Source organism: Penicillium expansum (assembly GCF_000769745.1).
Source record: "Penicillium expansum strain MD-8 chromosome Unknown contig3, whole genome shotgun sequence".
Lineage (NCBI taxonomy): Eukaryota > Fungi > Ascomycota > Eurotiomycetes > Eurotiales > Aspergillaceae > Penicillium > Penicillium expansum.
This window is the reverse complement of record NW_015971301.1, coordinates 164,154-189,513: the sequence shown is the minus strand read 5'-3', so window position 1 is coordinate 189,513 and position 25,360 is coordinate 164,154. Positions and strand designations below refer to the sequence as shown.

The following is a 25,360-nucleotide window of genomic DNA, read 5'->3' as shown; positions in this document are numbered from 1 at the left end:
GATGACAGACTTGGACCAACCACAATTCTAGCATCAGTGTTGTAGAAGAGTTTATTGCTAATACAACCGAGCTTAAGGAGCAACATCAGAAGACCCAAATAAACTCACATCCCTACTCTTGTTATTTCAATTCCCATTCAATGTATCATTCGCTCTATCTCATAAACAACCCCATTCCAAAGCAGAACGCGGCGTTTGCCTTCTTCAACTCAAAGTCTTGTCTTAAATGCGTTCCTGATGGACCCTGCCCAAGTGTTCCGACATTTTATCCTTCCGACTGAAGAATCTGGGCCCGGGGTTTAATGATACCCGTGGACAACCACGCATGCGTCATTTCCACTGTGCCAATATTGTTTTTACATGCTTCTTTCTTCACGTGTAATACAAAATCTTGCACATAATGTATGTAATCTAGAATAATAACATCGTATGTTTGTACATTGTTATATCAATTTAGTATTGAAGGATTGAAGTAAGGACAGGTTGAAAGAAAAGAAACCAAATATTCTCACGAAAGCGACGTGTTGCCCATCTCACATATGTGCCTGTCGTTCCGGCTCCCATGCTTCATCAAATCCAGTCGAACGGACCCACATTGGTCTATCTCCCTCTTGGACAGTAGAGTCAACAGCTGCCGAGCTGTCAGTAAGGTAATAGATTTGTAATGTCAGGTTCTGCTGCGTACCTATATTCCCAATCCTAAGCCACATATCTCCCTTGATCGGCATCTCGGGGGTTTTGCTCTCATATGCCTGGCAGACCTCCTGACCATGCGCCAAAGCCCGTGCTAGCTTAGCTAGATGTCCATCATCACCGGGGTGGGCGATACTTCGCGCAAATATCTGTGACCAGTCCTCCTTTATGGGATAATTGGCCACCTCATCCAACAGAAGATCCGGTGTTCCACGCGAAGTATACATCAGGAGATCGATGCGTCCCTTCCATTCCAGCATGCGCAGCTTGGATCGCTGATTCAAGAATGGGAGATTGATAATCTTAGAGAAGAAGATAGACGAATTGACGCAATGGATGAAGAAGAAATCAAGCCACATCTCTCTAGTCGGACGCTGGGCGGCACTAGTATAGTAGACTGACGACATAATTCAGCAATATGTCCGCGCTGGAATCACTCAAACATCATCGGCAAGTACTTTGGAGGCTAGACTTACCAACAGTATTGATCATACCCGCCAGCCGCTCCTCTATCTGATCCTCGGACACAGTGAATTGAGAAGCATACTTCAGCATCTGCTCAGGTGCTCTGTGGAGAACTCCATCCTTGATCTTATTGCCGTCGGCCCACTGTACACTCTTAACAAGAGCCGTATCTGCCCGCATCTCATTGATTAGCTGGAACGTCGACTTCTGCCCTGGCTTTCCGATGCCGCCAGCCATCTTCTCTGCGGGTAGGAAGAAAGCACGACCCAACCAGTCATCGTGCACTGCTGTCTGAGCAAGACCTTGGGCTACAATGGCAGGCTGGTTGAACTCTATACCGAAACCGAGGTGGATGAGTGGGTGAACAAGTCCTGGATGTATTAGCCTGAGGGAAATACAACATCAATATAACCCAGTCTAACTAGAATAAATGCTTACCGCCAAACATCCGACACATCATACTCTCAGCTCGCTCATCCCCGGCGAAGATATACTTCCCTAGAACCTCACCAACACCCTTGGCATCGATCTCGTGCTGGAAAAAGGCGAGGTAATTAGGATAATGTTCTTCCTTCCCAAAGTACTCTTGGAATTTAGCGACATCGTGCATGGATTGGATGATCTCTTGGTTTGCCGGAAGGGCGGGTCTCTGATAAGTCTTATTTCGTTCATAGCAAGCCTTAACATCCTCCGGTGCGGCGCCAAGAGCATAAATACTAAGGAGCTGATGAGGTATGTGATCTGTCTCTATATTAGAGATTGTTCTTGGTGAAAATATAGCGTAAAAAGGACATACTATGAAAGTGTTGGTCATTGAAGAAGACATGGTGACTGGCTAAATCTTCCTGTAGGATCTCGCTCACTGTCCGTGCAGTATCTTCCCTCACTCTTGAGCTGTAAATACCAGAATCTGTGATCGGCGATAGATTAATCTTAGTAGCGGTGGCCATTTTAGATGAGGTAATTCGGGAAAGGCTCCCGGTGTTGGAACTATACAAGCTGTATTGTGCGGCTAGTCGCGGAAGGGGTAGAACAGGTGGAGCTGTCAATGCCGAAGAGATGGCGGTCTGAAACGGTGGATGTACACTCGAATAGTAGCGAGTGCTGGTCAGTAAGAGAAGCTGAGGCTTGCTAGTAGCTGTAGATTTTGATCTGAAGAAATGATGTCCGTGATACTGAAGAACGCGGGGAAGCATGTCCTTTATATAGCTCGAGCCATCCGCTCCGTGTATGATTGGAGTGGTACAACTGTCAGAGTAGCTAGACGGTTCTACAGCAATTCCAATCCAGCAATGGAGCCTATCAGAGTGGTACAATTATTCAACATGAATAATAATGGAGCTCTAGACATGAAAAGCGGAGAAATCGGGCGTTCGGCTTTCCGTTGCGACCAACGTCATACTATGCAGGAATCAGTCAGCAGGGGCTAGCGGGGCCCGTCCAGCCATGGGTATCATGCTCTTGCTCACTAAGCATCTACATGGGTATCGCACATGATCTGATGATACATAGATTAGTTAGCTCTCGGTAGCCCATCAAATATCAGGGAAGATTATGGCTTCCCCTTCAACTAGTGTGTGTACGCTAAATTATTTCAATTTTGCTAAGTCGACATACCTCTAATTTAGTGAATCCTTTCACAATATTTCTATCGAAAGGTGTGATGGGGTCGTGACGCCGTTATATATCTTGCCCTTTTTCCAAACTGTGTATATTACCTGCCTACCGTCTTCAGAAGCCATCGGACACTACAATTGAGCGTACGGCCGCCATAACTGACAAAACCAATACGCTCTGTATTTAGTCTGAGCTCTATAGTCCTGCCGTTTAGTCGGACACGATACGTGCTCTAATTGTATAAAACCATCCTGGGACAACTTAGCTCGACTCCAGGAAGGTCAGATTCCCATCTTGATTACGAGATGGTTGCAATGAGCGAGGCTAGTGTTGATGTCTACGATAGTAGATGGTAAGGCACAATGTAATGTATTGTGTGAGATTTTGTACAAAGTGAGGAAAGGATACTAGCTATATAGCTAGTAACACTATGGGATGGCCGATCATGTGACATCTGAGAGTAACAAACAGCTGGACAATTAGCTCCGTGGATTATAGACTACTACCGGAAATCTGTATGAAATTATATGTGTGGCACAATATAATATACGCTGTAGGCAACAGGTATTCAAAAGCGGACTAAATCAAATCCAACAAGTGTCATAGGCTTCTCAGCATGAGGGGGACCAAGAGTCGATGCACCCCTGCTGCTGACACTCCGAAGTTAGAACAGTAGTGAATTATCTAGTACTTATTTTAGCGCCACGGCTGCCTAAAACCAAGTTTTTTCTTCGCACATACAAATAAGAATACCCAGCAAGCCTCATGAATGTTTAGCCAAACGCAAGAAAGCTATCTCCCCAACCGCATATTCTCAACATAGTCGCCTATACCAATGTCGTCTCCGATACAGCTCTTCGAGCGGCCTTTCCAAGCATATAGCGGCCAGAATGGCATTATGCGTGCCATCTTGATGCCCAACACCGATCCAATTGCTTCTGGATCAACCATCATCCTCCCTCAATACAAGCCGGAAGACTTCATTGGCTATCCGGTGATAAGAGCAACGGTGCACTCCGACCATGCAGGTTACGGCTCAATGTATGGCTGGATCCAATTCGTGAAATGCACCAGCAATGATGAAGTTCCATCTCATGATCGCGAGCCCACCGGTGTTCAGGATGGCTGTTCCGACTTGGACTGGCAGCTTGACTTGGCACCCATCTTTCAAGACTCAGACATACCATTCACATATTTTGGCTCTGATCCTACGCTGTTCGATGCCCCCACACGCATCGGAAAGACAGATTTCAAATGGAGGGCACAGACTTATCTGACATATATCTCTGATGCTCTCATCACTCGACAAGTCACACCCATTCTGGGATTCGCATGGGGATTCAATGTGGAAGATGGTATTAAGACCATCGTTCCACTGGAAGAGTTGGACCTAAACACATCGTGGAACGAACGCTTAGATGCATTGCGGCGGAGCTATCCCAGTTGGACATTTAATTCGGCGAAATAACAGTAACCAAGAGATGGTGATATTTACATACTACACTGCATATGCACACTCGAACGACAATATATACTTGGAACTTCCACAAAGTGATCTTGTCAGCTATGTATCTAACTACGACCGTGATTTGATCCAGGTGGAAGCTAGTGGTAATATAATCTGCAAACTGGCCACCTAGGCAGGCGAGTTTTAAGCCTCCTGTTTGCTAAGCATTGGCCAGTGCCCAGGTGGACCTATGTTGGATGGATGTAAGCACGGGCCTCGAAATGTATCATGTTGCCTAGCCTAAGATGTCTGACCTGATTGAGTCCTACCCCGGATCCTGGCTCTGCCGGGCGAACTAGATTCCAACCTAGTTTCCGGAAACTTAATATTTCCCTTGCTGCGATCGGTCCTCACCTTACCATCACATTGACCACAGAAAGAAAGATAACCCTCACACACTGTGTTATTTATTGAAGTGATGGTTCTTCAAAGAATTGGCTACTTCAGAAATCTACTATACACAGCCAGTGATCTCAAGTATAACCAATCTTTCTAATCTATCTATTACCCCCTTGCCACACTTATAGTGAGTCCAATTTCTCAATGTCAAAGAAGAGTCCAGGTAGAAGCTCAACCTTTCCTTCCTTCAACCCATTAAACACCAGGCGAATAGACGCATTTCCCCCAGACAGAGAAATCCCATGCTTGCCAGCCGTCGAGCCAGAAGGAACTTCATAATTCCAGGGCCCGCCAAATATCGCATCATATGCACCCTTGAAATTCGAAATCTCTCCCTCAGGGACTTGCACCGACACAGAAGAAACGCCCTGCACGCCATTCGGATGTTGAGCGAGATTTGGCTCAACCTCATAAGGGACTCGATTTGCACGGGGTGTTCTGTCCAGACACCAGAAGGGCAGAGATCCGGGAACCACCTTTCCTTGACCATCTTTAGGGACAGCAACTGCCCATTTCAACACTGTGCCGTCTGGCTTAGTCCGACCGCCGGCGATAGGGTCTGTATAGGAAGCATTGGTATCAGCGCCCTGGAATCGCTGTTGAACGGCGCTAAAGTCGGTTTCCGATCGCAAAGTGAATGCCCAGTCGACGATGGTGTCTTCTTTCTCGTTTCCCCAGCGATGATTGCGGCGTTTTTCAGGGTCGATATCGTCGAAGAAGGCAATTATTTCAAGGTAGACGCCATCCGGGAGGAGAATCAGTTTGTTCGTGGTGAGTCCATCGGCGTGGGTTCCACCTGGTGCTAGGGTGAATTGGCCCTCAATATGCTCGGAGATTCCGAGGAGTGTTTTGTGAGAAACGAGCAGGACGATATGGTCCAGGATGGGAGTTTGTTGTTCAGACATTGCGATATAGTTGTGAGGTTTGGAATTGAAATCGGATAATATTGTGAAGGCAGAATGTAGGATCAAATGTTCCCCGCATCGTATTTATATTCAAAACGCAATTGGGGAATAAGCCCCTCACTTCGACGCCAAGAGAATGTAGTTCTCTGTTCAACTGGTGATTTTATATTGTACAGTTTGATGGCGTTTTACAAATTGTCTATTGCTCATAATACCCTGGCCTGATTGATCCGAAATGGTGCAATAATGGAGCATCGGAGAATCAATTTCACATAGATTGAAAAGATCATAGTCATATTTCAGGTCAATTATGTGTCCATTCTACTCAATCTCAGTCTATAATTGATGAATGGTACACCTCTGTAACTATGTGGCTCTATATACCGAATTTTAGGCTGCAGAAGCGACTTTCCCGATCCAGCTGCCGCCGCTTCATGTCAGGGTCCTGCTTTGTCTAGTCTTCGCAACGGGTGATCGTACAAAATTATCAGGAAAGGATACCGACGAAGGAAATAGAAATTCACAATCAGAGGTTCAAATTCATAGTCATTGGATACAAATAGGAAGCAATGTTGGCCTAGAAGAGACTAGCCACGTAGCTGTGTCTGCTTTCCAATTTCGACCTTATGAGGGGTATGCTGAAGTGCTTACCAGCAGAACATCTCACTCAATGCAAAAATGCGATTTGTCACGTAATTTTGAGCCGAGCGGACTTCACCTATGTCTGTCTACAGCTCCATCTGGATCACCCAAAGATCATGAATGCTGACCTCCAGCCCCTCTAGTCCCTCGCTAACTTCGGCGTAATTATGATGGATTACGGCACTGTTCATGAGATTATGATCATCGTATAGCCAAAAGATCGCGATGTGGACTCGAGCTAGACTAAAATCAAGCTGACTGTATCGTTCGTTGAGGATATCACGCTGCATAAGTAGGCTTGTCAGCTCGGTACGAGCTTCGGCCAGTTCGGTTGTTGAGAGGAGGCGTTGGCCGGTCAGGCTAGGCGTGGTGGGGGGGACAGGCAGTCTGCTCAGCGAGAAGTGGTGGTTATTTCCCAGCCAATGACAGTTACTGCATTTATCGGCGTCTGAGTCCCAAACACAATGAGAAAATGGGCCTTCATCTTCTTTGCAGCTTTCACATTGCTGCAGGACCTCGTATCCCACAACCTGGGTTGTTGCGCCCTCAACTCGCGCAATTGAGGCGGTAATCTCCGCAACGAACCCAGCCGGATTCCAGTAGTGAGCAAGCCGTGGGCGAAGTGGTGGCTCGTTGATAGCTGTCTTAGGCGAGAGCTTGCAAAGGAGCTCGGAGTTTAGCGGCTCGCCCTTAGTGGTGGTGTTGAATGGTGGTGCCTTGATATATGCCGCCCATGGACCCGCCGGGGCTGCACCTGTGCCCGTCATCAGTGCTGGGATATTCGTATTGACCCCAGTAGCTCGGTGATCAAGACCTCGGGTTGTCCTATTGATATGGATTAGTATTTGTCTCCAGTCGAGATACTCGAGGCTGGGGTATATCACAACCCTGGGTTGACATCCGCAGGCTCATCGCTGGGCGGATGAGGCGGATTTTCATGAGATTCGGCGTTGTGGGGATTGTTGACAGGGGGAGTATCGGTGGGAGGGTCACCCACGGGAGGAGCACGATCGTTGCGGCTACTTTCAATGTTAGTCTGAAACCCCCACGATAACAATGCAAAGAAGGGCGGTTTTCTCACTCCGTCATCTCGTGATTGGGTAGATCAGATGGATGATAGATAGATAGAAGGGAAGAAGAGAAAGAAGTGAAGGAGAAGTGAAGGAAAAGTAGTGGGTTGCAAATATGGCAGGTACAAGACTGGAACTCAGGTCAGCACTCAATAGCTTCTGTACACTGTGAGTCAGCTATACCGAAACTGGACCTAATGCCATAGAGCCTCATACTCAAAGCTAATAGTCTTTTCAAAGTCCATTTCTCCTGAGTCCTTTATGACTGTGTCAACAGAAGATGATATGCTTGGGCCTATATATATATATATATTTATATGTAAGTTATGCAAAAAGGTATGCTCTGTTGGAGGTGGCCTCATTCAATCATAGCTAAGTAATTGTGCGAACGGGTTAATTATAGGCTCATTCTATCTCCATGTGGTGGTCATATAAGGTTGTTTGGTATGGGAACTGATAATTCGGGTTCGTTATAGCGGTAATTGATATGAGTTTCGCTTCCGACGATCGTTCGAGACATTCGATGAGGGCGTGATATAAGACCCCCAGATGAGAGATATAAATCTACGGGTCAGAAGTTTGAGAATTTTGCTTCTGCAATGCAGTTGAACAGAGAGAAAATATAGTTTCTATTATCGCCGGTATATGTCACGGTATCCGACGAAGTGAGACTAGTTTTGAATCTGACTGCTATAACTATGTTCAAAGGTCCATCGGGGAATCCTTTACTAGGCCGATGACTTATTTCAACCTCCCAAATGTTGACAACTTGGTTGAGACGGCTCTCTGAGTTCTTTGCGAGATGTCGGAGGATTTGACACAGATAGACCTCAGACCGATGCTATAGGGAATGTTGCCTTGGCGATAGCCTTCTACCCCATGGTCCCACCACCCGACAACTCAACCTTCGCCGAGATGTTCTTCTCTCGATATAACAGCTTGGATATGAAGAGTAGCAAAGCGATCCTTTATCGGTCATGAGCAATACTTAGAAACGCCCAGTACGGTGGTACGATAAGAAGCAAGAAATTCAAGAAGTGATCAAGAATTCATGATCATGCTGACTATTGCAATAAAGCTTTTTATATAAATTTATAAAAAAGAAATAAAAAGATTAAAGATGAAAGGGAACAAGTGAGAAATGCTGGTGAAGAAGCGCCCTACGTAAGGTGGTTTTTATCGATTTAGCCTAATGGACCCCTTCCGTAGAAGAAGGCGGGAAATCTCCCCTGGCGATATAATATAGATGAGTCCTCACTATTATTGCTTAACATTCTGTTCGCAAAAGATTGCCTTCCTCTTATCGACTTGGCTACAAAGCAAAGCTCTTGTGTTACGTTAGAGCTAATTTTTCCTACAAAAAGGAGTGGACCAATTTGCGAAGTCAACTTTTCAGCACCTTATCTACTATTATAGACTCAGCGGAGCCTTTAGTAGGGACCCCGTCTCTTGACTATGAATCTTTGGGCGTCAACTTCTATGACTCTGATAGGCTGGGCTGCGACAGAGTCCATTTTAGTCCAGCTCATATGGACAGTGGCATAATAACAATTCTGGTCCGGGCAACAGAAGCACATGATGGCTTGGAGATCGCTGATCTTAGGACAACTGAAATCCTTGACAGTGAGGGTATAGGATTGGATGCCTCTTTCATTTCCGTCCCAGCAATGCCTGATGAAGTTATTATGTTGGCAGGAACCCGTTTACAACGTCTTCTGGGCAAAGGCAAAGTGCGTGCATGTGTGCACAGAGTTCGCGGTCCTACACATATAGGTAACGCATGCGTTATAAGCGAGAGACTGAGTCTTGCAATTTTCTGCGGACCTCCTGTATAATAAATAGCTAGCCAACAGTTCATGGTTAAGTCAAATTAGTTAGAAACCTGGCTAATTTGATGGTAATTTCACTCTATTCCACCGAAACTCAGGTAGGGGACCTTAAATCGTGGATGAACACTAAATGATATGTCGACACGACTTTTGTGCCAAAACGCATCCTACGGGTAACAATAATGTACTTCCTGTGCTTATTGATGCAATTTGAAAAAGGGCTTAGCCTTCTATTATACAATATTGCTCATATAGGAGTCTTTGTGATCTCCGCATCTTTCAAAAATTCACCTCTTCCAATAACCACACCGGGGGATTCGGCTGAAATAAGACTCGAGCAAAATTGCTGTAGCCTGTCATAATGTCCGCTAACATCAGGATTCATCTTCAATGATATAATCCACGAATTTGGCACTAAGCAGAGCATAAAGCGAGAGTCCTTCGTTGTCTCGATCGTTCTGAATTCCCGCTCACAATCAAAGGATATAGGTTGGGTTTCTTCGTCCCGAGATACTGCCCAAACTGATTTATAGTGATGTAAAAGCCTGCCTCTGCGAATATGCCAACATAGGTCAGACTTTGGGCAAACCGCTTCTAGGAAAGGGAAAATAGAATTCAAGGTGGGCATTGAAAAGCCTAGCATAGTTAGTAATGTATACATAAACGGTGGGAAAGGGTCAACAAAGACTGACCATCTGGGCGATGGGATACTTTTATTATGATCAACTCCAACAATCCCTCCTCTTTGTCAAGAGGCTGCCAGAGTGCATTATCAACCGAAGTTCCCGAATTTGATGTTGTAAGGTAGAGACGAAGGTCCCGAGAGGCGGCTCTAAATGTATGTTAGTTATAATATAAGGGATTCACTCTTCTTTCTTACCGATCTTGTATGCTCAGTAGGACACGTTCACGTTCACCCTCTGAGATACGACTTAAAGGCCGAGGTCTCCCAGAATTCACCCGAAAAGGCTTCGTTTCAGAGAATGTATACGACGCGGAGAAGTCGTATAGAACAGTATCGTAAAAGTCATCGGGAAGTCGGAAATGAAAGTCATGGATATCTCCATGGGTTATCCCAACTCGATGCAGAGCATTTAAGCGACGAAGTCGGTCTTTTAGTAAAGACTGATACCACTCCTGTTCAAATGGACTTAGAAACATCGTTTCGGTGATGGTCCAAAGCCTTTTGGATAGCCTTTCAAGAGTCGTCAAGAATCCTTCGGGCAGTTGATCGATATCCCGACTAAGATCGACATCTTGACTAAGAACACGTCGAGAGCCCAAGTCCGATCTAATAGCCTCAAGTATAACCGCTCGCTGGTGCCAATATCCCGAACGTAATCGGGATCGCGGCATATCAGTGACCACTCCGTAGAATCGTGGGAAATATACTCTTTCACGGCTGGAGCAATACAGGTCAATATGACTATATGCTCGAGCCTCCCGGGAAAATCTATCGAACTCATGCATAGCATTGCTTATCATTTCCGGGGTCGGGTATACACTAATACGATGAAGCTGAATTTTGGCGTCTTCCTCAGTATAGGTAGGAAACTACTCCGTATAATATGATTAATTCAGACCACGTATAGAGTTATTGTCACTACTTACAACCTTGCCTATATATTTTCTGTGTCCATTGATCCAAAGCCAAAATACCTGTATGGCATTTGCATCCGATGCTCTTTGAATGTCGACTCGGGACCTGAGTTTCCATTTATCGTCTTCGGCACAGAATGGCCGGAACGTTTTATTGTCGAGTTCGCTGGTTTGCAGAATATCTAGAGGGCTACCAGAGAAAAATAAAGTCGCCCAAGTGTCCCCTTCCTCCATGACGAACGGGCTCATATACTCAGAAATTTTGAATGGAGTTGAGAGGTGCCTACACTGAGGTCTAAGCGGTTGTAAAAGATATCAAGTCAAAAATAAGTTCAAGTCGACAATTATATATATCCTGATATTATTGGCACGTAAAATATGTGCTCACGCGTAGCATCATGTCATTGGCTCTCCTAGGTAGTGAGGGCTGCGACTAACCTTCCAACCCTCCAAGTATGCTACCGGGGCATAGCTCTCTCATTTGGTACTACCTGACCGCTAGTCTCACCGCTCCGTCGATGCATACATGTTATTTTCGATCTGTATATGTTGTACGAATTTCAACTTTTAGAACAGGCAAGGAAGCGGGCATACCCGAGTCAGCAATCATCTCCCCTCGGTACTATGCACTCGAGCAAAACGGGGTAGCCAATAAGTGTAGGAAAGGTAGGCGGCAGCCTAGTATAGCTTATGGTTCAACACTATAAACTATATGTCTTGCTTAGTGTCTTTCATATTGGGGATCTTTATACTACATTTTGATAGATTTTATTACTACTAACTATTAGTTATATAGCTTTTGTGCTTACAAACAAGTATCTACTTTAACACTATGAAGTTCCTATAGTGTATGCACTTGTGAAATATCAGTTAAATATATCTGTAAATAATCAATTAAACGCACTTAGAGATCATACATATGACAGGTAATACATAGAAAAGTCGCTTACAATCACACGTCTAAAAACCACTAAGACATCACACCGCAAACGCGGCTGATCTAGAAGAACAAAATAGCAAAAACAAAAACATACAACAGTGAGGATTCGCTGGTGGTCACCCACCCAACTACTAACTCACCGGCGTGTGGCTTAAGTACGGCTGAGCGGACGGGAAGCCCTGTTTTCCACACCCTATGGTCGTATGTATCATGTTATGGATAGGAGAGGAACATATAGTAGGGCTAGTCATAAATTATAAAAGAGTCCCTTACACAAAGTATGCGTTTTTTACCGCCTTCACATACATTTAGAAAGACATTAAAAAGACCAGCTAAAAAGATATCTCAAAAGACGGCACAAGGTCGCAAAGGCGGCTGACTATTCTTATATATAGTAATTGTAAACTGAGGGTGGACTCTTCCTTCGCTGTTTCCTTCCACCATTTATTATAGCGTCGAATAGCTGTGCCAAGCGCCAAACACACATACCCTGTGTTGGTGCCCCCTAGTTAACGATAATTGTCAGTCAACGGTATATTTTCTGTCTACTGACGGTTGTATAGCCCCAATGAGCATCTTCATTCGCACAACTAAATACCTTTGGACAGGACAAACCACAGCCAAGGGTGATATACTGTCCAGTGCACACAAGATCAAAATTCCTAAGAAAACTTTGAGGGCTGTCAATGACATATTACTTCTTCCCAACATAATCTATTGAGCAGCAAACACTCCCTTGGTCGTTGGATTGTATTGCCAACGTCCTATCCGACTTTACTCCTGCTGGAGTACGGAAGCTGACTATGATATTAGGTTACTGCGGTGCCTAGCAGGCTCACTCAGAGAAACTGCCAGACTTGGATCGTCGAGTCGGCCAACTAGCTTGTGAGAGACCGGATCTTTGGCAGTGGGGTTGCTGCTTATGTTCACCATCAAGAAGTAAGTATATACGCACGGTATTTGGACGGTGTGGTTGCTCAGTGCAGCAATGAATTTGGGTACTTTGATTACTCTCGTTGAGGCTCCTTCCGTCCAGACAAAGTCTTTGCGTTTTTCTGGGCCATGTATATTTCTTGTATATCTGCATGCCGAAGAAGGATGGGTGCCACCATCAACAATGTACATACTTATGCTTAGATCTATCAATAGCTTCATCTAGACAGGTAAAACCTTGGCTCCGGCATATTGTAGCACTAATCCTACTACTTAGATTCGTGGGCAATGCTGAAGGCGTGAAATACCGCTCAAGCTCTGTATATCATACCTAAGATGACGACACCCCCTGGTTTAAGTACGGCCAAATATAGAGTGGGAAATTCAATCTCTCCTGAGTTTAGGTTATATGGTCAACTAATTCAGAACAATATTAATATTGACCGAGCCTGTGTCATTTCGAGCCATTCTCGAGATATCCACCCTTTGCGGGAACATTAATTATTCCCCTTTGCTCCTTAAACCTCCACTGCATAGCCTTCAGGGTGTGATACAAGACTGTCAATGTTGGCATCGACACCCCGTGTGATAAGCCTTCTCTTAACGGCTCCCCCACGAGGGTCTCAAATTCAACAAGATTGCCCTATAATGATGAGCTTTTAGTAAGATATCTGGTAAGGTGCAATATAACGAGATCATACCTTTTGAACATCCTCTAGCATGCTTGGCCGGAAATACATGGTTAGGGGATCCACATTGATTATTCGATCCTCAATGCCCGAAGGAAGAATGACTCCTACAGCCTTTGCAGCAGCCACCACTTCTTGCATCGCAGGTCGCAACAAAGTGGAAACAGTGTCTTCCGCAAGGCGAATGCGTCCAGTGTCCAATCCCGTTATTGCGCAAATCGGATTCAGACACGCATTGTAAACTAGCTTTTGCCATCGATGGAATGGGACATCAAAAGTGAAGATGCAGTCTGTTTTTCCGCCTCCGGCATACATCTTGACAAACTGATGAGCTATAGCATCTCCTGCTTCGGTGGGCAAATGTGAACTTTGGAATGCACCGATAATAAGCCGATCGGATTCTTCATGCTCAATGACAGCCGGTGCTGTTTCATGGGATCCGATGAGGCTGACACCGGATAAACATATATTGTTGGGGTACTTCTCCAGGAATGGCTTCTCAATATTCAATCCGTTCTGAATGAGAACAATGACAGTTTTCCCAGGAACAATAGCAGGCTCAATCAAATCTGCTATGGTTGGGGGATTATCTGGGGTGTTTTTGGCCGTGATAACCACATAATCGAAGCACATCTCAGATTGTGTGGGGATTGTGTTCACCACTGTGAATTGATTAGACTAGATCACGCAGTCGGATTGATGGTTCCCCACCTTTGCTAGGTTTCCAACCGGAAATATCTCCATGATCGCAGGACTTAATGTGAAATCCATCCGAAATGACTTTCGAGTAATTTGACCGAAGGACCGCTGTTACAGCAGCTTGGCCGCCAGTTTCAAGATTTAGCGCTGCGATGGCCCCCACACCACCGCAGCCGACGAGCAGAACTTGGGCTTTTTCTGACATCACTGCAAAACGAAAAACGAGAAGATATGGGGTTTATCACGATATTTATTAATGCCACTGTGTGATCCCCTCTCGGTGGTTCCTTCCCCAATCGATCGGCCTTCAAAGACTACTTGAGATCTTAAAGCCTTAGCAATCCCATTCGCTTATCAATTTGTGCATTAATCACTATCTACATTTATATATCTATCAATCTTCCCCTCTATCAAGACTTCCCCTCTTGTGAGGGGTCGAAATCCCCGAATGCGTCGACATCTGCTCCCCGAAGGTACTGCATCGGCGTCTTAAACTCCACGAATCCAATATTCGGACTTGACAGCTCGTACCCCAAGGCCTTTTGAGCCTCTGGTGACCAGCTCAGAACATCCTCAGCAGAGTTGGTCAGATAAATATTCTCCTCCTGTCGATAGAAACCGCGAGTGAAAAACATCCCATGTAAAGTCCTCTGCTCATCGGGGGTGATATTTGCTCCTCCAGCGTGATACAATCCGCCCAACATGACCCAACAGTCGGTTAAATCCATAAGTGCAGGCCCGGCCTCGTGTAGCTTTGGGGCTCGATCAGCGCCCCAAAGATGACTACCGGGAATGGCTATCGTAGCGCCGTTCTCCACGGTAGTCTTGACTCCAGGGATCATAAATGCCATCATCACATCCGAGCCTACACGATATCCCGTGGAAATTTGATCTTCGTGATTCACGTGGAAGTTCTTGTCGTCTCTATGCAGTCGTTGTGCTTTGGCACCTGGTCCGACGTCGAATGTCATCGCAATCGAGCAGATTGCCTCGCTCGTATAGGTGTGTTTAGTTTCACCGTAGAAATTTGATGTGGTCTTGTCCACGAATTTTGCAGTCAATGTGCGAACGAGGGGATCGACCAGCCATTGTTCTCTGGCTGTCTTACTTCGGCCCATGAGATTGGCACATCGTCGAGTTTCCGGTGGGAAAAGGTCGCCCTTTTGTTTATTTAGCATGTGGACATGGCTGTTCAATGTATGTTGGAGCACGACTTACCTTCCATGGCTTATCCGCATCGATGTAAGGCTGAGCCTCCGCATTGACATTATTTATCGTTTCCACACTGGTAAAGTTTTTGATCACACAGCAGCCATCTTCAATGATGGCTTGAATGATATCGGCCACATTGGCTCGGTCGATACGTTGGACTTGAGGTTGCTTGACGGCCATGATTGTGAGATTATTGCTTGAGATACAAGAGTCATGACTAGATCTCTTAAATATTGATAACCTTCACAAAAATCCCCTATTCGGAGTATACTGATCATTCTGTAATCTCAACTTTCCGGGAAGGTGGAGCCGATGTAGCCAATCGCTCAGTAAGTTCTCCGCATTTCAGATAGTAGTTGAAGATAGGATAACGGAGCCAATGACCTCGGGTACAATTATCATCTTGGACTTTCGTCTTCCCCGTTTTTATCAGATTGTGCATCAGGTTACTCATGCCGCACCATGTCACCCAGCACTCAGGGTGAAAATTCCTGTTTGAGCTGCCGCGCCAGAAAGGTCAAGTGCGACCGAATATCACCACAATGTTCGCCATGCAAGAAGCGGAAGCTCAACTGCGAGATTCCAGTAGCCCCGCCAAGGGTGCGTTGGCTACGTCCGCGCCTGCATGAGGTTCCTGATGACGATGTGGAGGACTTGCATGCAAGGCGACGGCCTTTGTTCACTGGTAAGTCAATGTCGAGAAACCAAAACACAAACAAATTTTCAATTGGATAGAAGACTCAAAATTCAATAGCCAATGATCTAGCCCAAAATGCTGCTGAATTGATATTCATCACGGGAGATAACACAGTCGTGTCAATTCTAGATGAATTAGACCAGCAAACCGATGGTATTGGAAACCATCAGACGTTGTGCAATGGTCCATTCCATGTATTTCAAGCCACGGAAATGCTATCCACTACTCAACTCGAAGCCCTTTCGGATATCTTCGACCCAGAGCTCTGGAATCCTAGTCTATCAAATGTTGCCGAGATGATGGATGAAGAGAACGAGTACAGTCCTGATCCGCTTGCAAAAACACCAGAGTTCCTGACTATGGAAGATCGCTTAGCATCTGAGACATTCATCTTGGAAAATATTGACTTCGTGTGTCCATCGACTCCCGCGGCTACACAATCTGTTATTTCCCTCCCATCATCTCCCTCCCGCTCATCTGCATCAGATCTGGAAGATTTTACTATGCCACTTGCCAAAATACTCCTTGATCACTATCGCCATACAATGGTGACATTTTTCACTCCTGCTCGGGTTGAGGCTAAGTCACCATGGGAAGCCATCTACATCCCCAGCTTGCTCAGCACGGTGGGCGAAATCGGGTTAGCGGGAGACAGCAGTAATGCAAAGGTCTCCTTACTATTCGCAGTATTTGCAATTAGTGCTTTTAGCCAAAACCAAAGCTCTTCCCTAACGGAGCGAGGGTACCAAGATTGGAACGCTCTTGGGGAAATGTATCGTGAAAGAGCTTCCAGACGATTGAAACGATCGCTCTTCGATCTATCTCATGACAGAGCAAAGAAGGAGAAATACAAGGATATTCTGATGGCACTTCTGAGCATGGTCACTATCTGTGTGAGTTCTAGAAATACAACTTTTTACGGTCAATTGCTAACCCCTATGGACAGGTGGTCAGTGGGAAGATGGGAAATGCGGCTCATTACCTACGAGATATTGAAGAGATCATTAATTTGCATGGAGTCCAAAAGGTTTCCCAATCGTCAAAAGTGCGCATGCTTCACAGTATCTATCTTTATCTTCGGGTTGTGACTGAGCGAACTTGTATCGAGGGCCGATCTCAGCCGAATATTTTCGAAAACTCTATGACTATGTCCATTTCCTCATCAGCTCAAGACATTTCTAGTTGGGATCGTCTCATCGGGTTCTCTTCCCCTTTGACTGAGGAGAATTTTAACTTGGATACACCGTCCAAATCTACGTTTGAGGAAATTTACTCAGCGCCCCAGTCGTTGTTTAAATTGATCCTCCAAACAACACACTTGTCGGTATTAATTAACAAAATGCAAAAGTCCGGGACATATAACATCGACCACGGTTCATTGTCAGGGCAAGTGAAAGATCTGGAGAGCAGGATTTGCTCTTGGGAATACGAGCCCCAAGGCAACCTCGGGCACTCTGCTCACACTCCTTTGCCGCAGAGAGAGATTTTCCCATATCATTTCGTGCAGGCAATGTATAAAGCGCTGATTGTTTATTTTTACCGCAGCGTCAGAGATGTAAACGCTGCGATACTGCAATTCTACGTTCAGGAGATAATTGATCATCTTTTCGAATATGACAAAAAGAAACAGAAACACAAGGATCAATCTGCTAATACTTGTTGGCCTGGGTTTATCGCAGGATGCGAGGCACTCAATCCTAAACTCAGAGAGCAGATCTCCGATTGGCTTGAGCGGTCTGGTCGATCTACTGGAATTCGCATGTTTATTGTGGCTCTGGAAGCTTTGCAGAAAGTTTGGCAGACTCGAAGTCTTCCGGGGATGCAGAACGCCCCTTGGAATCAAGTCTTGGAGGAGTTTAGTGAGCTAAGGGTACTTGTACTGAGTTGAGCGATATTCGAAACAATGGATTAGGTTTTCCTTGTATCTCAACATCCCATAGCCTTGTATCCGTCGTGTGATATAGCTGATTCCCACTGCAAATATCCCTGGAACTCCGCGAATAGGCTCTCCTGTTCGATTGTCAGTCATAGAAATTGAGCCAGGATGGATAGTCTATATACTTACTGGGTCACTAGTATTCTCATAAGTAAATTTCGCCGCTTCACCATCAATGTACAATTTTTTCCGGCCAGACGCAGCGGCGGCATCAGCAGCTAGTTGGATCTTGCAACTTTTTTCCATCAGCAAAAAGAGATAGGCGGCTTCATCCACCGTCCTGCCAACAGTTAGGAGACCATGATTCCGTAATATCATCACTTTCCCTTCACCAAGTCTCTCAGCTAATGCGGCAGATTCTTCCTCTCTAAGAACAATCCCTCCAAATTCTTCATAGACACTTTGTGCCGCTCCGTAGAAAATCGCAACGTCTTGATTCAGCATTTCCAGGGGCTGAGCAAATGTCGACCAAGCTTTTCCATAAGTGGAATGAAAGTGACATGCGGCATTGACATCTGGTCGAGCTCGATGGATTGCGCTGTGAATCAGGAACCCGGCCGCATTTGCTGGTCGAGACATATTCCCGCCAACGGCGACTCCATCTTCATTGACTAAAATCATATCGGATGGATTGATAAGACCAAAGTGAATCCCCAGACTTGAGAAATGAGTGTTTAGTATTTTTCCAAATATTGAATTGCAAGTTCTACTTACGGATTTGTCCAGAAAAGATCGGGATTTTCGGGGTCGCGCATACTGATATGGCCCGCCATCCCTTCGACGAACCCGTGTCTAGCGAATACTCTGAAAGCACCCGCCATGTGATTCAACATATATTCCCTCTGGGCCTCGAAGTTCTTAAATTTGGGTACACCAGGGAGCGGAGTGCCCTGGGACAAGGCAGCGAGGCCTGTAACTTTGGCGCCATCGTCGATAGAGGGTGCCATGGTGGCGGATAATGATAACCAAAATAGAAGTCAAAAGTAAAATCTCAGATAAAATAAGAGACGAAATGGTTTTCCCGTAGGTTTTTGATAAATTCCCCCTCATTCCACTCTTATCGTGGGGGGAAATTGTATTCGGAAGGCGAGGCCGAAGTTGAGATAGCCACTGAGAGGAAGCTCAAATCGAAACACTAATCATCTTTTTTTATAAAACTCCCCGGGTTCATTCACTTTTGCCAACCCCGGATTTACAATTCCTTTACTATTGACACTTGAAGAAACTTTTTGTTATGGACAAACCAAAAGACCTTAATGGTCTTGGAGATATGGGCGAGAAGCAAACTAGCTTGAACCACGTCGTTTCTGTTGGAGAAGGTCAAGTGGAGGCAGATGTGGAGAAATTTGGTTCTCTCCATCGGACCTTGACTCCACGTTTGATTCATGTACGTGCATAGTGAATCATGCAATACTTGGATACTTTTAAACGCTAACGCATTACAAGGTCATTTCCCTTGGGTCAAATGTGGGCAGTGGCCTATTCATTGCAACAGGAAAGGCGTTGGCAGATGGTGGCCCTGGAAGTATGTTCTTGGGCTACCTAGTTGTATGTATTGGTGTCTGGGCCAATCTTCAGAACCTAACGGAGATGACTATTGCCTTCCCAACGTCGGGAAACTATATCGACTATGCAGATCGCTGGGTTGACCCTGCATTGGCGTTTGGAGCTGGTGTGGCTGAATGGTTAGGTGGGTGAAATCATGTTCGACTCTCCTCAAGAAAATGTCGACTTACCTGAAAGTATAGGTTGGACATCTGTTTTCGCTTCAGAGGCGACGTTTTTCGTTATTTTAGTCAACTTCTGGGCTGGAGGTGCTGTCCCAGATGCAGCGTTGCGTAAGTATTTATTTTATGTGTTGAACTGTTCTCTACTAAACCACTTTAACAGTCAGTATTTTCTTGGTCATATGTCTCACGGTATTCTTCATGCCCAACAAGTTCTTCGGATGGCTCGAATACTTTGGATCACTTGTCAAGGTCTTCTTATTCATATTCATTGTTATTATCTCCCTCGCAATCATTGGAGGAGCTGGGTCAAAAGGCTACGTGCGTGATGGAAGTACCTGGACCGATTTACCAACTTTCAAAAATGGCTTTGGGGTATGTTCTGGCTTGGAATCTCCTCATGAGTTGTCTCCAATCTAACCTTTCAATCTAGGGATTTGCAAATGCTGCGCTCCTCGGAATCTGGGCCATCGGCGACCAAGTTTTTATCGGTGTCATGGGTGGTGAAGCCGAGTCACCTCGCTACTCTATGGCACACTCAGCAAATCTGATCCCCTGGCGAGTGGCAGTATTCTACCTGGTCTCGACTGTGCTCGTTTCTATCATTGTTCCTTCAAATGATCCACGTCTCTTAGGTGGCTCAGGCGTTGCCGCCTCTCCGTTCGTAATCTCCGTCCAAGATGCAGGGATTAAAGGCATCCCTGACTTAATCAATATTTGCATGATCATTGGAGTTTTGGCCATTGCTCTGGAATGCATTTTCCTACCATCAAGAATTCTCCGAACAATGGCCCTGCAAAAACTTCTACCGTCTTTCATTGCCAAAGTTGACGAACGAGGTCGGCCAAGATGGGCACTTACTATCACAGCGCTCGTAGCAGTTCTTTTAACATACATGAGTTTGAGCGGTATGTTCCCTTTTTTGGTTTCTCTTTCACAAATACCCGGCCGCTAATAAAAGAATTTAGCCGGGGGACTGGAAGTCCTGAACTGGCTTATCGCCATCACAAGTGCATCCTTCTTCACCAACTGGGCCATTATTGGCTTCACATCTTTCCGGTTCCGAGCCGCAGTGAAAGCACAGAACAGTCCCATTTTCGGTCACCAGTACGGCTGGAAATCAAACTTCTGGCCTGTTGCTCCGGTATTAATCCTTATCATATCAACTCTACTGTTGATCTGTCTTCTTTATAAGAGCATAAAACCGGCGGTATGTGAGCCTGAAATCCTTTGAGCTTGTTAGCTCTCCTTTTGTTTTGTTGACTCACAAGATTCCATGGTAGACTGGTGGATTCACAGCTTATAACTTCTTTTCTTATACGATCGGCTTGTTCCTGATTCTATTCTCAACCATCGCATACAAGATCATCTTCCGAACGCCTTGGCGTGATCCGGCAACAGCTGATTTGGTTACTGGTCATCGAGCATTAACGACTGAAGAGATTCGACAGCTAGATGCTTATTATGAGCGTCCCTTCTGGCGACGGTTCGGGACATATATTAGGCTATGGTAACTGTATCTATATACATATGTACCGGGTGAGAAACTCTTGTATTCTGATTGTTAGACAAAGAGATAGCTGGGGGTTTATAAATCAATATTATTGATGTTTATCTTCGATTCTATTACATTAGTGAAAACAGTGGCTTCTCAAAAATAGTAGATAGTTCCCTAAAGTGTGGTTTTTCAGGTTTGATTTCTAAGACCTCTTTTAACAATCAACTTCTATATATTCCTCCTTATCACATTCAAAGACTTGTATGTTTACAAATTTGGACCTCTCTGTAAGAGCTTCAACACTTCCTTCGCACCTTCCTCACCCGAGCTAACAGCTCCTTCCATATATCCCTTCCACTCCTTAGCAAACTCAGTTCCAACAAAATGGATGTTGCCAATCGGAACCTTCCAAAGGTTTCCGACAGAACTCATGACTCCAGGCCCACTAATCGGACACACGGCACCCTGACTCCATTCTTCATTCATCCACTGTCGCTCCAAAATATCAATCGGCTCTAAAGCTTTCTTGTCTCCAGTGATTTGATAGAGGTGCTCCAAGACCGCAGCCTGCCTTTTGAACGGAGCCATCTCGCTCCACTTCCGACCGATAGAGCCATTCACAAAGCAGGTCAATGAATATTGACCGTCGACAGCGCTGCTAGTATCCCGAGCCACAACGATGGGTCCGTCATAGCTAAGAATAAGTCCGCAGAGATTCTTCTCGACCCACCATGGCTCCTTGTAGACAAGAATGGATTTGGTATAGGTGCCCAGGTTGGTACTCGTGCTAGCGGTCCACTTGCGAGCTGGAAGTGCGGGAGAGAAAGTGATATCTTTATAAAGCGGAGTGGGGATTGAGATAATCAGTTTTCGAGCCGTGAAGACTTTGTCAATTGAGAGAGGCGATGACACGGTCACTTGTACTTTTGTCCCGTGGTCAGATACAGCTTTCACTGGCGATCCAAGCTGGATGGATCCCGGTGGGAGTAGTTTGGCCAGGTTCTTGGCCACTGATTGGGTGCCTATCTATCACTTTAGCCACTTCCGCTCTGATTTATGGTATTTTGAATTCGCAAATGACCTACCTTTGCGGAAACGCAGATATTGTCCTCCGTGCTTGCTATCAGAGCGCATTTGCATCAAGCCACCTCCCTTTGCGCAATAATCCACAAAGCACCCGGCACTGATTTCGTCCGAGTCCACGCCAAGCATGACTTGGGTCCAGAGATTGACCATCTTCAAGGTTCTTTCGCTTCCCCGCTGACGTTGAACATATTCATTCAAGGTGATCTGATCAAGCTCTAGAACTTGCCCATTTGCCGAGCCTGCAAGTAGAGATTCTCGAGCCTGAACAGAAAGGTCGTGAATTGTATCTCTGATTCTTTCAAGATCTTGAACATCCGATACATTTGCAAACTGGATTATTCGTCAGTTCCCTCTCTGTGTGGGCTCCGGTGGTGGTGTACATATACATACCGGTGGTGTAGTGCCATATGCAAATGGAATGATTGTTCCATCTAGATCTTGCATCAAACCATTCCCCTCTGTGTTCTGCTTGATGAGCTCGAGCCCAAAGCGCTGTGCATAGCCATGCATGCGGTACTGGTTTGTGTCATTGATCCAGGCAGCACCGAGATCCACACATCCGCCTGTCTCAAGAGATGCCGTGCATGTTTTACCACCGACCCTGTCACGCGCTTCCAATACGAGGACTGAGTGACCGGCTTCGTGGATATTGAGTGCAGCTTGGAGACCGCTGAGCCCAGCGCCGATTATAATGGTGTCGTACATAGTGAACAAGTAGTAGTTAATGATTTTGTACAGGGTCGAACATTCGGCACAGTATAAGAATATTTATCTTTGATATGAGGGGGTAGTAATTCAAGTGGGGTCTTCTATTGAAGTGATAGACTCCGTTATCTTCCCCTTCTCGAATAGGAAGGTAGGTCCGAAAAGGGGAAACTCCCAATTATTTCGTTTCCCCATATTTTCTTATTTGGAACACCTGGCTAATCCTACAATTTGTCCTTCCTTTCGAGCATAGACACTTCCTGGCGTATGGCAAGATCTGCGATGATTTCCTCACTCCCACCACCCACCACCTAAAATCCGGCGAGAAAGTGGTCAGCCTATCAACAAATCAACCCATGCCGAATAGGGGCAAGCTTACCATCATTCGTAGATCTCTACTGATCTGTTCTACGGTTGCTCCTGCTCCACCTTTCTGATACCCTGCACCCCCGAAGATTTGCTGTGCCTCCCGCGCGGCTAATTCCAGCATCTGCCCCCCCTGGACCTTGAGCAGGGCAATGCGGCTTGCAATCCGAGGGCTCTGCCAGCCCAAGGGCGCAGAATTGATGTAGAATGCCAGTTGTTCCAACCAGGCCCAGTGCGCTTCTACCCGATGGGCTAGCTCAGCTAGCTTCCGCCGGATGATCTGATTTTGGATCAACGGTTGTCCAAAGGTCTCGCGCCTCAAAGCATATGACAGAGCGAGGGCGAGACACGTTCGACTCTTCCTGTTACACTGAACAGCCATGACATATCTCTCCTTGTTGAAGTTTCTCATAATGATTGGGAACCCCTTGTTTTCCTCTCCGATCAGGTTCTCCACGGGCACCCGCACATCTTCCATATCCACAAACGACGATCCGCCAGCATTCTGACCACTGTTATAGATCTTTTGAGTCGTGGCTCCCTCGGATCTCATGGGAATTACGAGCACTGAAATGCCACGCGCACCGGATCCATCCGCTCCTGTCCGGACGGCCGTTGTCATGTGCGTAGCCCACGGGGCACCTGTAATCCATTTCTTAACGCCGTTGACGATGTAATATTTACCGTCGGGAGATTTGACCGCGGTGGTTTTGATATTAGCGACATCAGACCCACCATTAGGCTCTGTCACTCCCAGGCAGAAACTAGTCTCCCATGAGAAGAGCCCAGGAAGCCATTTGGCCTTCTGCTCCTCAGAGCCATGGTGTATAATGGGAGGAATACCAATCGTTGATGCACCGCCAAGCGCAATTGACACCCCGCCCTCCGTTCTGGCCGTCTCGTCAATGCGAATTAGGAGATGAAACACGTCCATCTCTTGGTGAGGAATGCCGGCCAAGTTGGGGATGTGGGAGGGTCGATATTCAATAGGGACATCATCAAAGGGGATCCCTGACTGAGCGTACCGCAGCGCTTCTTCCCGGGGTACATCGCCCTTCTCCTCCCATTCCAGAGAGTGGGGTAAAATATGCGTATCGTGGTATTTTCGGATGTTGTCTCTAAGCCTTCGATGGGATTCGTTGTAGTATGGCGAGTCCAAAGTCCTGTACCAGGCAGGTTCGCTCCATGGCGTATTATCGTCGAGATCGAGTTTCGGATCTGAGGGCATGATGTGTGTTAGCAGAAAAGTGCTGAGATGCGAGAAATCTAGCTATTATCGTAGGAATATCTTCTAATTCATACAGCAAGCCCTCCATGCCTTCTTAAAGTACTGGATCGGTGCTTGTGTTCATCGATCGACAGGCCGAGGACCGAGGGCTTGGCGGCGGATCGGTGATTGAATTCTTGTGCTACCATTAGAGACTCTTTCAAATCTAACTCTCTGAGCCAGAGCCTTACAAGTGAATTATAACAAAGACCCTGTTTACCTTCAACCAGTAGTTGACGGAGGGATGGCTCGGTTGACGCTTGCCCCGTGGGGCCGGGTTGGCTGTAAGTCAATTTAGAAATAGAATATAAAGACATCCGATATCACCAATAGAACATCAAGGATAGTCATCTTTTTGTTGGCTCCTTTCACCATGAACGACATTTATCAGTCGGACATCGGTCCCTATCAGGGCGTAGAACCTCTTTCTATCCCGGCTGCGAGACCTGATCAATAGATAGTACACTTACCAGCGTCCTAGAACATGAAACTTTGGCTATTTTCTCCCTTTGTCTCATGTTAAATGTGATTTTAGAGAGAGAGAGAGAGAGGGAGAGGGAGAGAGAAAGAATAGTCAGGTACGGATCAAGATTACCAAGGTCCTATCCACCTGAGGCAGAAACGCGGTCTCAACAAGTAATCCTTTTTAGGTCCCCATGACTCTAAGTTTATTATAAAAAAGCTTTAGTCAGTTCGCAGAGTACTCCACGTCACCATAAAGCCACTATGACAAGGTTACGGTAACTATTTTGCCGTTACTTATCAGTTCAGGGCCAAGCTTTCCCCTTTTTTCCACGATCTACACAACCCGTCAACATGTCAACCAGGCTCTCGGTGTATAATCGGCGGACCAACGGCCCAATCTCGGTTTAGGTGTAT

General features: G+C 45.9%; 12 protein-coding genes across 12 annotated transcripts; 3 read left to right on the top strand and 9 right to left on the bottom strand.

The window, feature by feature from the left end:
- Positions 1-533: 533 nt before the first annotated feature.
- On the bottom strand, positions 534-2,108 carry PEX2_000700 (questin oxidase family protein; the record flags this gene model as incomplete). The annotated part of the gene is made up of 5 exons (XM_016737348.1): positions 534-631; positions 686-1,090; positions 1,170-1,529; positions 1,597-1,899; positions 1,955-2,108. The coding sequence occupies 5 exons, from the start codon at positions 2,106-2,108 to the stop codon at positions 534-536; spliced, it is 1,320 nt and encodes a 439-aa protein (XP_016599063.1).
- A 1,502-nt stretch (positions 2,109-3,610) lies between these two features.
- PEX2_000690 (uncharacterized protein) lies at positions 3,611-4,243 on the top strand (the record flags this gene model as incomplete). Its single annotated transcript, XM_016737347.1, has 1 exon — positions 3,611-4,243. The coding sequence occupies one exon, from the start codon at positions 3,611-3,613 to the stop codon at positions 4,241-4,243; it is 633 nt and encodes a 210-aa protein (XP_016599062.1).
- A 560-nt stretch (positions 4,244-4,803) lies between these two features.
- On the bottom strand, positions 4,804-5,586 carry PEX2_000680 (VOC family protein; the record flags this gene model as incomplete). The annotated part of the gene is made up of 1 exon (XM_016737346.1): positions 4,804-5,586. The coding sequence occupies one exon, from the start codon at positions 5,584-5,586 to the stop codon at positions 4,804-4,806; it is 783 nt and encodes a 260-aa protein (XP_016599061.1).
- Positions 5,587-6,314: 728 nt separating this feature from the next.
- Positions 6,315-7,317, bottom strand: PEX2_000670 (DUF3716 domain-containing protein; the record flags this gene model as incomplete). Its single annotated transcript, XM_016737345.1, has 3 exons — positions 6,315-7,053; positions 7,116-7,247; positions 7,310-7,317. The coding sequence occupies 3 exons, from the start codon at positions 7,315-7,317 to the stop codon at positions 6,315-6,317; spliced, it is 879 nt and encodes a 292-aa protein (XP_016599060.1).
- A 2,057-nt stretch (positions 7,318-9,374) lies between these two features.
- Positions 9,375-10,960, bottom strand: PEX2_000660 (uncharacterized protein; the record flags this gene model as incomplete). The annotated part of the gene is made up of 4 exons (XM_016737344.1): positions 9,375-9,763; positions 9,820-9,959; positions 10,008-10,681; positions 10,739-10,960. The coding sequence occupies 4 exons, from the start codon at positions 10,958-10,960 to the stop codon at positions 9,375-9,377; spliced, it is 1,425 nt and encodes a 474-aa protein (XP_016599059.1).
- Positions 10,961-13,053: 2,093 nt separating this feature from the next.
- On the bottom strand, positions 13,054-14,192 carry PEX2_000650 (ketopantoate reductase family protein; the record flags this gene model as incomplete). Its single annotated transcript, XM_016737343.1, has 3 exons — positions 13,054-13,242; positions 13,301-13,950; positions 14,000-14,192. 3 exons carry the CDS (start codon positions 14,190-14,192, stop codon positions 13,054-13,056), a joined length of 1,032 nt encoding a protein of 343 aa, XP_016599058.1.
- A 205-nt stretch (positions 14,193-14,397) lies between these two features.
- PEX2_000640 (phytanoyl-CoA dioxygenase family protein) lies at positions 14,398-15,379 on the bottom strand (the record flags this gene model as incomplete). Its single annotated transcript, XM_016737342.1, has 2 exons — positions 14,398-15,147; positions 15,206-15,379. 2 exons carry the CDS (start codon positions 15,377-15,379, stop codon positions 14,398-14,400), a joined length of 924 nt encoding a protein of 307 aa, XP_016599057.1.
- Positions 15,380-15,741: 362 nt separating this feature from the next.
- PEX2_000630 (fungal specific transcription factor domain-containing protein) lies at positions 15,742-17,784 on the top strand (the record flags this gene model as incomplete). Its single annotated transcript, XM_016737341.1, has 3 exons — positions 15,742-15,799; positions 15,954-16,789; positions 16,843-17,784. 3 exons carry the CDS (start codon positions 15,742-15,744, stop codon positions 17,782-17,784), a joined length of 1,836 nt encoding a protein of 611 aa, XP_016599056.1.
- Positions 17,785-17,822: 38 nt separating this feature from the next.
- PEX2_000620 (Class II aldolase/adducin N-terminal) lies at positions 17,823-18,779 on the bottom strand (the record flags this gene model as incomplete). The annotated part of the gene is made up of 3 exons (XM_016737340.1): positions 17,823-17,906; positions 17,962-18,490; positions 18,547-18,779. The coding sequence occupies 3 exons, from the start codon at positions 18,777-18,779 to the stop codon at positions 17,823-17,825; spliced, it is 846 nt and encodes a 281-aa protein (XP_016599055.1).
- A 287-nt stretch (positions 18,780-19,066) lies between these two features.
- On the top strand, positions 19,067-21,073 carry PEX2_000610 (Amino acid/polyamine transporter I; the record flags this gene model as incomplete). Its single annotated transcript, XM_016737339.1, has 7 exons — positions 19,067-19,219; positions 19,279-19,522; positions 19,581-19,670; positions 19,723-19,934; positions 19,993-20,467; positions 20,528-20,769; positions 20,843-21,073. The coding sequence occupies 7 exons, from the start codon at positions 19,067-19,069 to the stop codon at positions 21,071-21,073; spliced, it is 1,647 nt and encodes a 548-aa protein (XP_016599054.1).
- A 251-nt stretch (positions 21,074-21,324) lies between these two features.
- On the bottom strand, positions 21,325-22,848 carry PEX2_000600 (flavin monoamine oxidase family protein; the record flags this gene model as incomplete). The annotated part of the gene is made up of 3 exons (XM_016737338.1): positions 21,325-22,079; positions 22,143-22,473; positions 22,534-22,848. The coding sequence occupies 3 exons, from the start codon at positions 22,846-22,848 to the stop codon at positions 21,325-21,327; spliced, it is 1,401 nt and encodes a 466-aa protein (XP_016599053.1).
- Positions 22,849-23,072: 224 nt separating this feature from the next.
- Positions 23,073-24,442, bottom strand: PEX2_000590 (acyl-CoA dehydrogenase family protein; the record flags this gene model as incomplete). The annotated part of the gene is made up of 2 exons (XM_016737337.1): positions 23,073-23,159; positions 23,228-24,442. The coding sequence occupies 2 exons, from the start codon at positions 24,440-24,442 to the stop codon at positions 23,073-23,075; spliced, it is 1,302 nt and encodes a 433-aa protein (XP_016599052.1).
- Positions 24,443-25,360: the final 918 nt, after the last annotated feature.